Source organism: Manis javanica, chromosome 7 (assembly GCF_040802235.1).
Source record: "Manis javanica isolate MJ-LG chromosome 7, MJ_LKY, whole genome shotgun sequence".
Classification (NCBI taxonomy): domain Eukaryota; kingdom Metazoa; phylum Chordata; class Mammalia; order Pholidota; family Manidae; genus Manis; species Manis javanica.
In genome coordinates this window covers 94,242,913-94,256,054 of record NC_133162.1, presented here as the reverse complement: position 1 = coordinate 94,256,054, position 13,142 = coordinate 94,242,913, and the positions used below count along the sequence as shown (strand labels likewise).

Genomic DNA, 13,142 nt, shown 5'->3' with positions numbered 1-13,142 from the left:
ATAAAAAAACCACTCTGTGCTAATGAAGTCTTAAGAAATACTGTGTTAAAGTAACCCGCTGTGAGATCATGTTTACCTCAACTATCACAAACGCAATCACAGAACAACTGTATCAGAGCTAGAGGGGGCTCTGACTCTCATAAAAACATTACATTACTAACTGGTGCTCAGAAAATATTTGAAGAATGTTTTAATGCAAACAATAAGCACAATACACAAAGTAAAGCTGAGGCCAAACCGAATGAGAAAAGGACTTAACAATCTGTCACAGGGAAAGGGGAATGTCAGGACCAAGAAGGCTCCTCACGTCTTTGTCTCCGAGTGTCTCCAACAGCAAGAGCAGAATGGTCTTGAAGTGCTCCTCCCAGACGCCTAGGCTGTCTTCCCGTGTGATCTTGAGCAGCTCCAGCAGGGCGCCTTTCCGTTCCTCTACCCGCTCATTGTGGTTGGACAGCTCTTTCAGAAGATCAGCCACCAAGTCAGAATGGTCAATGGGCACTTGTGAGACACGCAAGAGAGAAGTCACTTCCTGAGGACACACTAGGCAGGGGCTCCTAAGGGTGCTCAGCAAGGCTGCCCTGCTCTTCAGTCCCCAGGCAACCTCCCCCCATCATTCCCATCACGCCCTCACCCCAGCTCATGAACTCCTACTCCCTGGCCCCTCTGATGTCCATGCAGGCCCTGGCTCTTCGGTGAAGCCTTCCCCCATGGGTGTGGTCAGCCCTCCTCCACTGCAGTTGCCACAAATGCAATTTATGTTGCATGTGTAAGTGCTTATTTTAGATTGCCTCTGTGAGCAGACTACAAGCTTCTAGAGGGCAGGGCCTGTGCATACCTTCGTTCACTGTTGTGCCTTTCATGCCTAAGCAGACAGCAAGTGCTCAGCAAGTGGTTGTTGAACAAGTAACTACTCAAAACAGACCCAGTGATCCCACTCAAGTCTGACCAGTAGGCCCAGGGCTCTCTGACAAGAGAGAAAGCCCACAGAAAGCACTTCTGGATAGGGAGCAATCAAGGAAAGAAACACAAACCATCTCGAAGCTGCTCCATGTCATCGTCAAACACAGCCTCCTTCAGGGCAGTCTTGTCATAGGTGTTGATGGTGTCTGAGTAGGGATATGGGTTGTAGTCTCGTACCCGTGGCCCTGGGAAGGCACGCAGAGGCTGCGTGTTGAGGAGGGAGGTCTTGTTGTCCAGAGCCATTCTGCCTCCTTCCACCACATCGCTGCCACCTCGGCCCTCAGTGGCAGGGGAGGCAACTCCACCATCACGGGACACCTGGAGCAAACCACACTGTCACTCCATTTTAGGACTTTTAACCAACTTTTCCTCTCCTTTAAATTTTCAGAAATATTAGGAGAACCAGAGATTTCTCACTTGAAATTAAGCCACTGACAAAAGGAGAGTTAACAGTAATTCAATTTGTAAATATCTAAATCAAAAATCAGTTCCCATAAATTGGGAACTGAATAATATGCTTATGCTTTCATTTGTTTGTTAATTTACATGTAAAGTCTTACTCTGTATTTGATGATTAATTTTGCTCATTTTTTGAGAGATTAATAACATGAAATTCTGAAGAGAATCCCTTGAAAATGGAGGCTGTACACCTCACACTCCCATTTTTGCAGCCTATCACTTTCATTACAACCAGGAAGGTTTTTCTTGCTGATGCCGTGACACACCAAGAGACAGATGTTCCCTCAATTACCATCACAAAATCTACAGTGGTCCAACCATCTGTGAATTCCTTGTATATAGTCCACTAAGTGGTGAGCCAAACAAATGCTTAATAATTTCTAACAATGGAGAACTTGTGTCCCCTAGGCAGATCATACTTCCTCTGGATATTTCTGATTCTCAAGAATTCATCATATGAGTCAAAGAGTAGGTCTTTTAATATTCCCTGTGAAATTTTTTCCTAATATATCTGAGTCCTGTCTTCAGCAAATTAAACTCCTGCCTCTGTGTCATGTTTCTGAGTCCCTTCATTCTCAGGGGTCCTTTCCTCCAAGACCCACAGGCCCGCCTGGCTCCCTGTGCAGGGCAGCACTATAATAGAGCAAGTGGAGGCTGATAGCTGGGAACAGAGCAGAAATGGTCCTTCTCCTCATCTCGATATTTGACTACATAACAATGATGGAAACACCTCCAGGCAGCCAGACTGCACTGGTGATTCCTATGGCAAATTTTTTACTTGTGCTGCTGTACTATTTTCTTTTAATAAATAAATACATATTATTTTAGATATTTTAATTTGTAAGTGTATAATTCAGTGACATTAAATACATCCTCAATGTTATGCAACCATTACCACTATGCTATATGTTGGGTAAAACTTTTTAATCTTCCCCAAGCAGAACTCTGTACCCAATACATAGTAACTCCCTACCCCAAGTCTTGGTAACCTTTATTCTGCTTTCTGACTCTATGAACTTGACTACTCTAGGTGCTTCATCTAAGTAGAATCATGTAGTATGTGTCTTTCTATGCTGGCTTATTTCACCTGGCATACTATTTTCAAGGCTGATGCACGTATCATATGTCAGTATTACATTCCTTTTTCCCCATTGCATGTTTGTATCACATTTTGTTTATCCATTTATCTGCTGATGGACACTTGGGTTGCTTCTACCTTTTGGTCATAGCAAATAATGCTATGAACACTGGTGTACAAGTATCTTTTAAGTCCCTTTCTTATCTTTTGATACATACCTAGAAGAATTGCTGGGATGAATTTGGCTTTCAACAGCCCCCAAAAAGTTATAATACTAATATGATTGCTAAGATGTAAAAGAATGTACAGTACGTGCATAATTACGAACAAAATAAAACTTGACAGGTTTTTTCCTTGGTGGGAGATGATTCACAGATGATTTTTCTTTTCTCTTTGCAACTCCCTTTTAAAAGTAAAACATATAACAAAAAAATTTATAAAAGGAGAAAATGTGTTAAAAATGTATAATAAGCTATCCTAATTATGATCATTTTTAACAAAAACACCCCCTACTTTTTACACTTGGTGTTATCCCAGTCTGCTGGCATGTGGATTTTACAGAGCAGGGATCAGTGTGCATACTGTCTTGTGCTTTGCTTTCCTCACAGCATAAGCAGGTCCCACCTTTGTTAAAAAAGGTTTTGTAACCATAATGCTTAGTCACACCACTATTTCTACTAGAGATTTACTCAACTATTTCCTTTCTACATCTTTAAAATGTTTGTTTTTTTCTATTAGACATAATGCTGATACAAACTTCTTTGTGTTAATAATATCTTTTCTTTTCTTTCCTGAGCATAGGTTTAGCATAGATTGCCAAAAGTTAGATTATTGGATTAAGGATATGATATCTAAAATCCCTTTTGCTAAATAAAATTGTAGCGAGTTCCAAAACAACTGTATCAATTTCCTGTGCCACCAATATTAGACTAGCTCTTTATATCCTTTCTAACATTAAATGTTGTAATTTCTACTTGAAACCATTTAGAAGTAAATGAAACCTAACATATGTTAGTTGTATTTCTGTAATTACTTTGTAAGAATGGACTTTCTCCCACAGGTAATTTTTCGCCTCTTGCTCTTGTGGACCATCTTCTCACTGGATCTGACACTATCCTTAAGGATTTATCAAACTGGGTCTACTTTTTAAGTTTCACTTAAAACACTCTATATTCACCCCTAAACATATTTGTGTATGAATACACATAAAGTAGAAAGTAAACACTAAAATGTTAAGGGTGGTTAGCTCTAGAGATGGTGATTTTTCTTTCTTTTTTCTCTTTTGTATTTTTTTGAATCTCACATGCTGGCTAGGTATCACTTTTCTAATGAAGGAAAGTAATACTTCAGGCACCTGCCTTCTCTAGGTAGGGTCTTCACTGTTCTTGGCAGGACTTCTGTCTGCCTCATTAGCAACCCCTCCACCCCACTCCACAGGTGTGTGTAAACCTTTTACACTCTCCTCGCCTCAGGCTTCAAAGTTTGGCTTCTTTCTGCTGCCCCCAGAAAGAGGGAGCTGTCAGTGGACAACTTCTTCTTCCTGCCACAAACAAAACCTGCTTACCTCCTTCCTGCCAAAGGCCTATCCTTCCACCAGTGCCCAAATCTCCTCCCTCTGCCATGTCCCAGTGACACAAGTCCACCAATCTCCCACTGCTGAGTCAATGTTTCTCTCAACTGGCCCCACCAGCATTCCAACGGGTCATGTCCTCCAGGATGAAAAGTCCAACTGGGCCTCATCCCTCCCAGCCTTACTCGAGTCACTCCTCAGCCCATTGTAATCTCATTTCCACTCTCTGCTCTGCTCTAAACTGTGCTCACAAAATCCAATGCCCCCTGAAAGAGAATAAATCATAAGACTGACCATGTGTAAAATCTACTTAAGAAGAAGATGGGCCCATTCTCCAAGGAAAGGTTTTGACTCTACATTAAAACACTGATGAATACATGTTTTCTACATGTTAGGTTAAAATAGAATATTTAATGCAGAAAGTAAAAAGAGAAACCCAGTGACTCCTTGTCACTCCACATCTGACTTGAGATGCCTTTGGCTAGAATGTCTTTCCTGAACACTCCCTTGGCTTCTATGATGTCACACTAGCCCGGTCTCCCTCCCACCACCTTTAGCTTTTCTTCTGAGTCCTTTTCTTCTGTCTTTCCTTCAGTGTTGACGCTCCTTAGAATTTTGTCCTTATTGTTTACCTGGTTGATTTTACTCACTTTTCGTTTAGGAAACTAGTCGACGCCTCTCAAATCTCTATCTCCTGCCCAAACTGCCAGCCTAAACTCCAGACTGGTATAGCCAAAGGCCAAATGGATATGTCTGCTTGGCTATTCCCCAGGTCCTTTAAGTCCCATTTAGCCAAAACTGAATTTTTTTTCCAAAGGGGTTAACATGTGCTTTTTTCTCCTTCTGCATTATCTCACTGAATTGTCCCAGAACCTACTTAACTGTCCTAGTCAGATGTCTCTGACTCTTCCATTTCTGCTCGTGCCCTACCCAGCCCAACTTCCTCCAGAATCATTCTCCATCTCAGCGACAGCAATCTTCCTAAAATGTGTGACCAAGACACTTCCCCAGTTAAAAATCCTTCACAGACTCTTCAAAGTGAAGATGCTGGTTGAAATCCACTGGTGGGAGCGACCTTCCTGGCGCAGCCTCTACAGCCTCTTCTCTAAGCCTCTCCAACACGACAGAGCCACTCTCTCCACATCAGCCACCCCTGTGGGATGTCAGACCGTGCCCACTCCTACTCTCTGCCTTCTCACAAGACCCCCTCACACCTGACCTGGCAAACTCCTCCAGACCCTCATGCTTCCACTCAGAGGGAGAAACCACCACTTCTGCAGATCTTCCCTGATCACCAGAGACTAGCCCAGCAGGTCTCCTTGTGCTGAGGCTCGACCACTTCACTGCACCACAGTTTCTGTCCCACCTGCCTACCTCTGCACAAGACGAGAGCTCCCAGAGAGCCACATGGCTATCTGGCTCAGACTCACTATTTTTTATCACATCACAGGAACAAAAATATGTCCAGGATAAATGAAAGCAAACAGAGAACAAAAAGTATTTAATATTCTTCACAGGAATAGCTGATGGTACTCAAAATTTTATAAAACTGCTTTGGACCTCTTTAAATAATATATTGTAATTACGAGATAATAATGATGAAGCTCAGTACTCACAATGTACAAGAGTTCAGAATTACCACTTTCTATACAGCCCTCTGTTAGCTGAGGTAGTAAGCACTGCTTGGGTGAAGTACAGTCCTATTAGCCCAGGGGTACTCACAATATCACAGTCCTTTTTGCCATCTCGTTTAATTGGTTCATTCAGATCCTCTTGGCTTCGAAAACTAAATTTTTCAATGGCTTCTGTAACTCCACGCAAAGAACTATAGATTTCTTCAGAATTCAGGTTTTCTGTATCATAGTCCAGCATGCTAAAGATCAAAAATATTTTGTCTTAAATTGAGGCATATGCATAAAACTGAGGTATGCACATAAATTATTTCTAAAAATTTATGGAATAAGATACATAGTTTTATTTCTTAAGGTGATTTGAAATGAAAAGGTGACATCTTTTGTTAGAGCAATATTAGAAATCACACATCTTCCTTGTCAAATCTGGTCCCAAACACATTACATTGGCACTTGACAATAACCACAAGAATGCAAGAACTCAAAAGAGAGTGAGAACTGGTGACAATGCACAAGGTGATGGAAGTGAAAAGTGACTTTTGTATCTTGAAGATGGAAAAAGGAGTTCGGTTTTTACTGGTCTCAAATGTACAGAGTAAGAAGAATGGGTGCTTCAAAATAAAGTGAGTATTACAAGTTTCAGAAGAGCAAAGCAAATGACCTCACAAGACTGGGTTACATCTACCAGTATTGGGTACTGGTACAATAAAACCCTATGTTAAAAAGTACGTTAAGCCAGATCCATCCCATCGGTGGGGCCCCAAGTGTCTCATGCCATCTAACTGAGGAGCTTGCTGTATCAACTCTTCTAGATGCTTCTACTTGGGAGTTCTATAATAAAAGCAGATCTTAAATGAGTCACAATCCTAGACAGGTATCTAAAAGCACTTCAAAAAGCAAGAACTACTTGTCCTTTTTGATATTTAGCACAGCAAAACATGAAATGAAGCAAAAATCCTAATTAGTCTTTCGGTGTGATGCAGTGTCAGCAAGTGGCCTTTAGATGTCTGAAAAGTGAACTGAAACAGAGAAAAGATCCTAAGACCAAAACCTACCACTGTCCCTCACTAAGCATATCAAAGAAAAGCATGGGATGGAGGGAGGGATACGCCAGGATAAAGGGGACAGAACATGAAGAAATCTTTAACCCTTTGATTAAAGTTTTTGGCAAGTCCAAAAACTGTGACTTAGCTTGAATGTCATTTGTTTCAGGAAAAGTATTCAAGAAAAGATCAGATGAAGTTAATCTAATTTAACTTACAGAAAGTCTTGAGCTATGCTGAGAATTGCTGGGGACACACTAAGAATCCTTGGCTGTATATAATATTATGAAGGACTAAAGAAAACTTGCTCTTCTTCAAAAGAGAAGTAACAGAAAGTAGGCACCCACTGGCAAGAACCTTTCCCAAGGGCAACGCAATCAACCCTGTACATTCTTACAAGAGGTAAGTTCCCTTAACTTAAAAACAAATAAATTTACTAAGCCCTCCTCCTTTTCTTAAAGGTTTGGGCAGATAAGCAAGACATGATTTGGACATTTCTTTCTCAGAGTAGCCAGACCTCTACTGGCTTGAGGGTGTAATGAGCCAAGTGTTCCAGGGCTGGATAGGTTCCCTAAAGTACAAGATTTGACCTCACTCTTAAGAGATGTAAGCTGTTCGCCTAAACTTTTAACTGGCCCAGAGAGAACCCATTCTTCTTTTCTGATGAATGAGAGAAAATCCACACCCCAAGAGTACTTGGAGAGTTCACAAAAATATATGCCAACTCAAAGACTGGCTCTGGCATCAAACAAACAGAAATGTGAATTTGAACTTGTTTATAGCTGAAATTCCATGTCTATACTAACAGGAGGTGGAATAAAAAACTTGAACAGAATTCAAGACTTCAACCACTTCTAAGTTCATAAGGTCATCAGAACCTGAGGCAATATCCCTTTAGTGTGAAGAAAGCACAGGGGTTCCCTGCCCTCCTCCCTTCCAGGATACCACAATACCAATACTGTGGGAACAAAGGCGTTTATACATCTGGCCAGTACACTATTTTTTATACATAAAGAACTGGGTATGACTCAAATAAAAAGTATGTATGCAAGATGTAAAAAGATGCCTTAAAATATTTTTAATCACAACAACCAAAAACAATAGCATAGCCCATGCAAAAGGAAAAAAAATGACGACAAAGAATGGTAGGATGGACAGGAGGAAGTCTGGCGGAACGTTCAGCTTTTTAAGGGATGTCACAATATTATTTTCCATGTCATGTCAAATAATGTTAGCTTTCACATAATTCATCTCATTCTTCTTAATCTGAACTTTCTTAAAATATCTCATTTCAGTTCATGTAACTTTAGCATTATAATAGCCTCTTCTTAAAATAAGAAAATAAAGGATTCTGCCAGTTAATGTTCCTTTGTCTTACCGTCAGTTAAACCAACTCGGACTTCGAAATTTAGGGGCACATGTACATAATCATGTATGATCTGCAGTGACATTTCTTTTACACTCAGTAGCTTAAGGCTGTAAGTATCTCCTTGGTATGAAGCTAAAACTGTGAGCTCCAGGTAAGGGACAGCAATGTTTCCTTGTAACAGGAAATAGATAATGCTACCTTCTTTGCTATTTCATGTTTTGACATATTTTTTCAAATCAATACCCCATTTCGTAAGAAAAAAAGAAATTCCCATGACTGCTGTTATCAGGGAACCCTAGAGCCCATGGTCCCAGCAAAGGAAGCAGCAGCCAGAGGGCACAGCAGTCTTACTCAGAAGACAGTGGGTCAGGCAGACTGTGGTCTGTCAACCACCCCCTAGACTCCATCTTCTTGGAGCTCACAGACATAATCCTGTAGGTCAAAGGCCAGGCCCTGGTCATCTGTAAACACTGATTAGACCCCAGAAAGGTTTCCTTAGGATTCTTTAGCTTATGAAGAGTTGCTCAAGTGGTCAATATTCAGTGACCTAAGGTCAAGCTGTGTCACCCAATACTGAAGCAGAATAAAGCTCTGGACTTGCCCTGTGGTGAAGGATCTGTATAATAGGTATGGAGGTGCATGAGGTCAGGTCTTCAAGAAAAGAAAAACTGGAGACAGGAAGTTTGGCCTCTGAGATTTTCTTCTGTCATTTTGAAGGGAAAAGATACTAGGTATGGAGTATTCCCTGTTATGAAATCATTAGGGTTTGGCAAAGAGCAAAGAGACAAAGCTTTCCTCTTAGTTTTGCATAACTGATAGGTTCTCTAGACGTAGAATTCTCTAGTCAACTCTCTCTCCCTTTGATGGCTAACAGAAGTCATAGGGATATTAAGCATTAGCTATATTATTGCACATGTAAGAAAGATGATTCTAGGTATGTGATGTCCTCTGGAGGGAAGTTTCAGTGGCTGGATGGGAACACTGGCTGGAGGTGAAGCTTAGGGCCCATCAGGGCATACAGGTCAGTAGATTGGGAGATAGTCAATAAACTGGTCTCATACTTTGAGGCCTGAATAACTGTAAAAAAAGATAGAAAACAAAGTTGTAGTGGCATGCTTTCTTAACACAGATGAAAGCAGCCATCCCACTGTTGGTGTGCCCCTGTCCTAACTTTGTCTATCTAGGAAGTCATTATATGACTCTCTGTAGACTTTAGAAGTTACTTTTAGAGTAGTAAGAGTTTCAAAAGAAAGATGTTAAAACATTTAGCTGACTTGTTTACTATGTACAGTTTCCCAATGTTGAGGATACAAAAGTAGGAATGTGAATCTGTGTAAAAGCTAACTATGAAGCACTCAAAAGCAATAGATTTTGCTTTGTTTCAACCCTTGTCTTATCACAGAGTGTACAAACTCACCTTACACAGCACAAGGACAACTGGACTGCCCCATGCTCAGCCATGTAACTATAGGCTTCTAGGGAGGAGATTCTCTTATTTTTGGACCTTTATAAAAAGCACCTGAGACCCTCAAGCACATACCTGCAGAAATACCTGGACTGTACTCTGTACCAGAGACTTAGCATGTCTTAACATCTGAAGAAAGCCCCACCCCTTCTTCGAGACTCAACCAGGGGCTTGTGAGGCAGAGAACCTTTACTGAGATGCAACAGTGAATGGGCTTCTAAGGCTTCCTTTCTGGATCTCTGGCTTCAGACTACCACCATGTATGTGACAGTACATTATGCAAGAAAGCAATCTGTGTAATCAATAGCTGGACTGTGAGCTAAAGGGGCAGTTTGGGAAAGCACAGATCTCATCTGCTTCTTAGTGGGAATGCCTTGTACATCTAAGAAGAAGGCTAAGGAAACCATGCCCACCATCACTGGCCTTGATTTCATAGCACCTGAGCTACTTGAGGGGGCTGAGCACTTCCCTAGGCCAAGAGCCTCACAACAGGAGATGTTGATGGATTTGGGCAGTTGATGAAATGGTCACCTGTTCTTGTGACATGGTAGGAGCCGTGGTTGTGAGGTTCAACACTCACAAACCCGCTCAGACTTCTAACCATGGCTCTTCTCCTGCTGGTCTAAGTCAAAGCCAAGGCCCCACGGAAGCAGCTGAGAAGCTTCCCTAAAGACCTGAGACGATCTTGGAACTGCAATAATATTGTGACACCTCAGACAAGTTAACAGGTAGCTTGTTACCTGGGAGAGGAAGAGCGCCTGAGAATCTTGTGGGAGGGAGCGATGGGGATGGAGTTAGGCTGAGAAAAGGGAGGGGGGTGCTTCGATAACCCATCAGCACTCCAGCCCCACAACCGACTGTAGTGATCAGAAGAGGAAAATCAGAAAGAGAAACAAACAAAAAAAGGCAAAGGGGAGGGGAGGAGGCAGGGGAGAGTACACTATTACATTCGGAGTGCCACAGAGTCCTCTTCCATGACAAAGTTATAGCAAAATTGATACTTCTTCATACAGAGAAAAAGAACAGACTTTTATTTACAATTTGGTCTTCAATAGGACTGCAACCTTCCTTCCCTGCTCAATCACGTATTTACGTTTCTGAGTCACATGAGATTCCAAATGCATGCGTGCATGTCACAAAAATATGGATGTTTGGTGTCAAGTAATGCAATCATTATTTTATAAAGAACCAAAGAAGGGATTAGGGTTGTTAATTCAAATGGGACCAAAGGGACTATGGCAGGAAGACCCAGAGAAAGTGCCATTCTGACTAAAGGAGGCCGGGATCCAATCTGATGGAGTCCAGAGGTCACTAAAGCAATCTCCCTCAGGGAGCACAGGTGCTAAGCCTCAGCTGGCGGATCAGAGAGGGGAAGTAAAATCTAAGTCCTCTCCTCACATCAGCACACAGGAAAACTACAGATCATCTGAGAACACAGGTCTTCTCCTCACACAGCATTAAGTGACACAGAGTCTTAATAACTGCTGTGATTCAGAAGAACCAGAGATTGGGAAGGGGCAAGCTGAGCTGGCTGGAAATGGGGCAGGAGGCCACAAGACGGGGTCAGTGGTATCAGAGACAGTGTTCCTCCAGGCAGCACTGGCTGCCAACAGCCTTGCTTGGGTTCCAAGAACAGCAGGCAGGGAGCCAGTCTCTACCTTTGGACAGTTACAGCCCCATTGTTTAAGGAACAAAAATGTGGAGATGATAGGTTACTGCAGTATAGAAGGGCCTAAAGACCTTCTCTAAGACATACACTGAGTCGGGGTTGGAGCTCTGCTAACAGGCAGAGGAGAAAGCAGACACACCACCTGCTCCCTGGGGGGAGTCTGGGTTCCCCCACTTAAGCCCCACTTTGATTCTATGCACCCTCTTGATCCTCTGATGGAATGAATGTAAAATCCACCTAAAATTACCTTTTATTGTCAGAGGTAACAGCGTTTACATATTTACTGCCATTCTGCTCTACAACATGCTTGCCAAGAATGTACAGCAGACTGGGGAATGGACTTCCTGTGATTTGTGAAGCCCCTTACAACTCTGTTCTTCATTTAACACAAATCACACTGACAAAAGGAACTAAACTATAAATATGTGTTTAATGAGGAAAAACTCTAGGTCATAAACCTCCTGTCCAAACACCCAGCAGTACATGTTCACTAGCTGGGAGTAAGCAGTGACCGCCCTCTCTCACACACAGATACAATGACTAACGTGATGTTTCACAGAAGCTCAACCTGTTAGCTTTGGCTTCTCAGATACTGCTGGATTGGCAGAAATGACTTCCCTCACTAGTGATTTTTAAAAAACACTAACAAACTAGATTTGTTCATCATTTTATACTATTTCCTTTTTATCACCATAATCCAAGTAGAGAATTTCTGGACTAAAAAAATACTAGACTAGTTCATTTTGATACGAAAAAATGTATTAAAAACAAATAATTGGCAATAAGTCTCCCCCTTAAGAATAAAAAACTTCAACATATGGCCAAGGTGACTTAAAACAATGGCAAGAAACAAAAAACATGTTTCAAGAGCACTGTTCAGAAACATGGCTGAGGCTCTAGGTGGTAGGACTTGTTTTACTGCTGCCTTAGGACGGGGTGACCTAGTCTATTCTCCTATTTAGTGCAAGAGTTAGTTTCTTTTATAATTTCCTGGTAGAAGGTATGCAGCCTATCTGAATATTTCTAGTGATATGATGACATGAGGCAGTTCTTCCTACTGGATAATTTCAGTTGTAAGAAAAATGCTTTCTCCTGAGTTCAAACTGGCTATGGCTATCTGGCTAGTTATTCACTGCCTAACTAAGTAACTCCCTAAAGAACAATTTGCTGACAAGAAAGTATTAGGCCATACTTGGACTTTTGAATATTGAAAATAAAACTTTTAATTTCTTCCACTGAACTATAAACCTAACAGTAAAAATTAAGATCAGGCCAATTAAGAATGAATGGTGACCTGGAAAAATTAATTGAACTTTTTAATAATTTGGGGATCTATGAATACTGATACCTAGCCAATTCTTAGCTCTGATGGATTATGCTAGCAGCCCCCACCAATCTTCCGCTTAGACTACTAGCACATATTATAATAAAATAATCTTAGTCTTACCTAAATATTTATTACCTAAATAATGTGCCACCCTAATAATGAAATAATTAAAGGATACAAGTATGAACTGTGTATTACAGAAGAACAGATTTCCCAATTAATGTTGCAGAAGTGTCACTTTTAGACAAAAGCAATAATTTACAGAGAATACAGTCTTCCATAAAACCCTCCCCCACCAAGAACAAAAAGTCCACGATGTTACTGTCAACAATGGACCCCGGTCATTTAGGACAAACCATATATTTTAGATCTAAATGTTAACATTAAAAAAATAGTTGGCTGAGCCTCAGTCACACCTGGGGGAAAGTCAGACATATTTCATTAGTTTCTGGCCTCAACTGTCTAATGTTAAGTAGCCTGCTAAAATCATGACAACACACACCAAATTTGGAGACATAACACTGTACTTCATTCTACCTAAATATACTATCAGGGGCCTTATAAGGATTAG

The 13,142-nt window shown here is 41.3% G+C and overlaps 1 protein-coding gene across 4 annotated transcripts in view; it reads right to left on the bottom strand.

The window, feature by feature from the left end:
- CLASP1 (cytoplasmic linker associated protein 1) overlaps positions 1 to 13,142 on the bottom strand; it is a 310,506-nt gene that overhangs the window by 34,256 nt on the left and 263,108 nt on the right. For 3 of the 4 annotated variants that reach the window (XM_073241305.1, XM_073241306.1, XM_073241303.1), the window contains 3 exons: positions 5,790 to 5,940; positions 1,032 to 1,278; positions 308 to 498 (listed from right to left, as the gene is read on the bottom strand). In XM_073241305.1, coding sequence (XP_073097406.1) covers positions 308 to 498; positions 1,032 to 1,278; positions 5,790 to 5,940 — 589 coding nt within the window. Of the gene's footprint in view, positions 1 to 307; positions 499 to 1,031; positions 1,279 to 5,789; positions 5,941 to 10,315; positions 10,433 to 13,142 lie in introns of all 4 variants that reach the window. The other variant, XM_073241304.1, reaches the window with a different exon arrangement.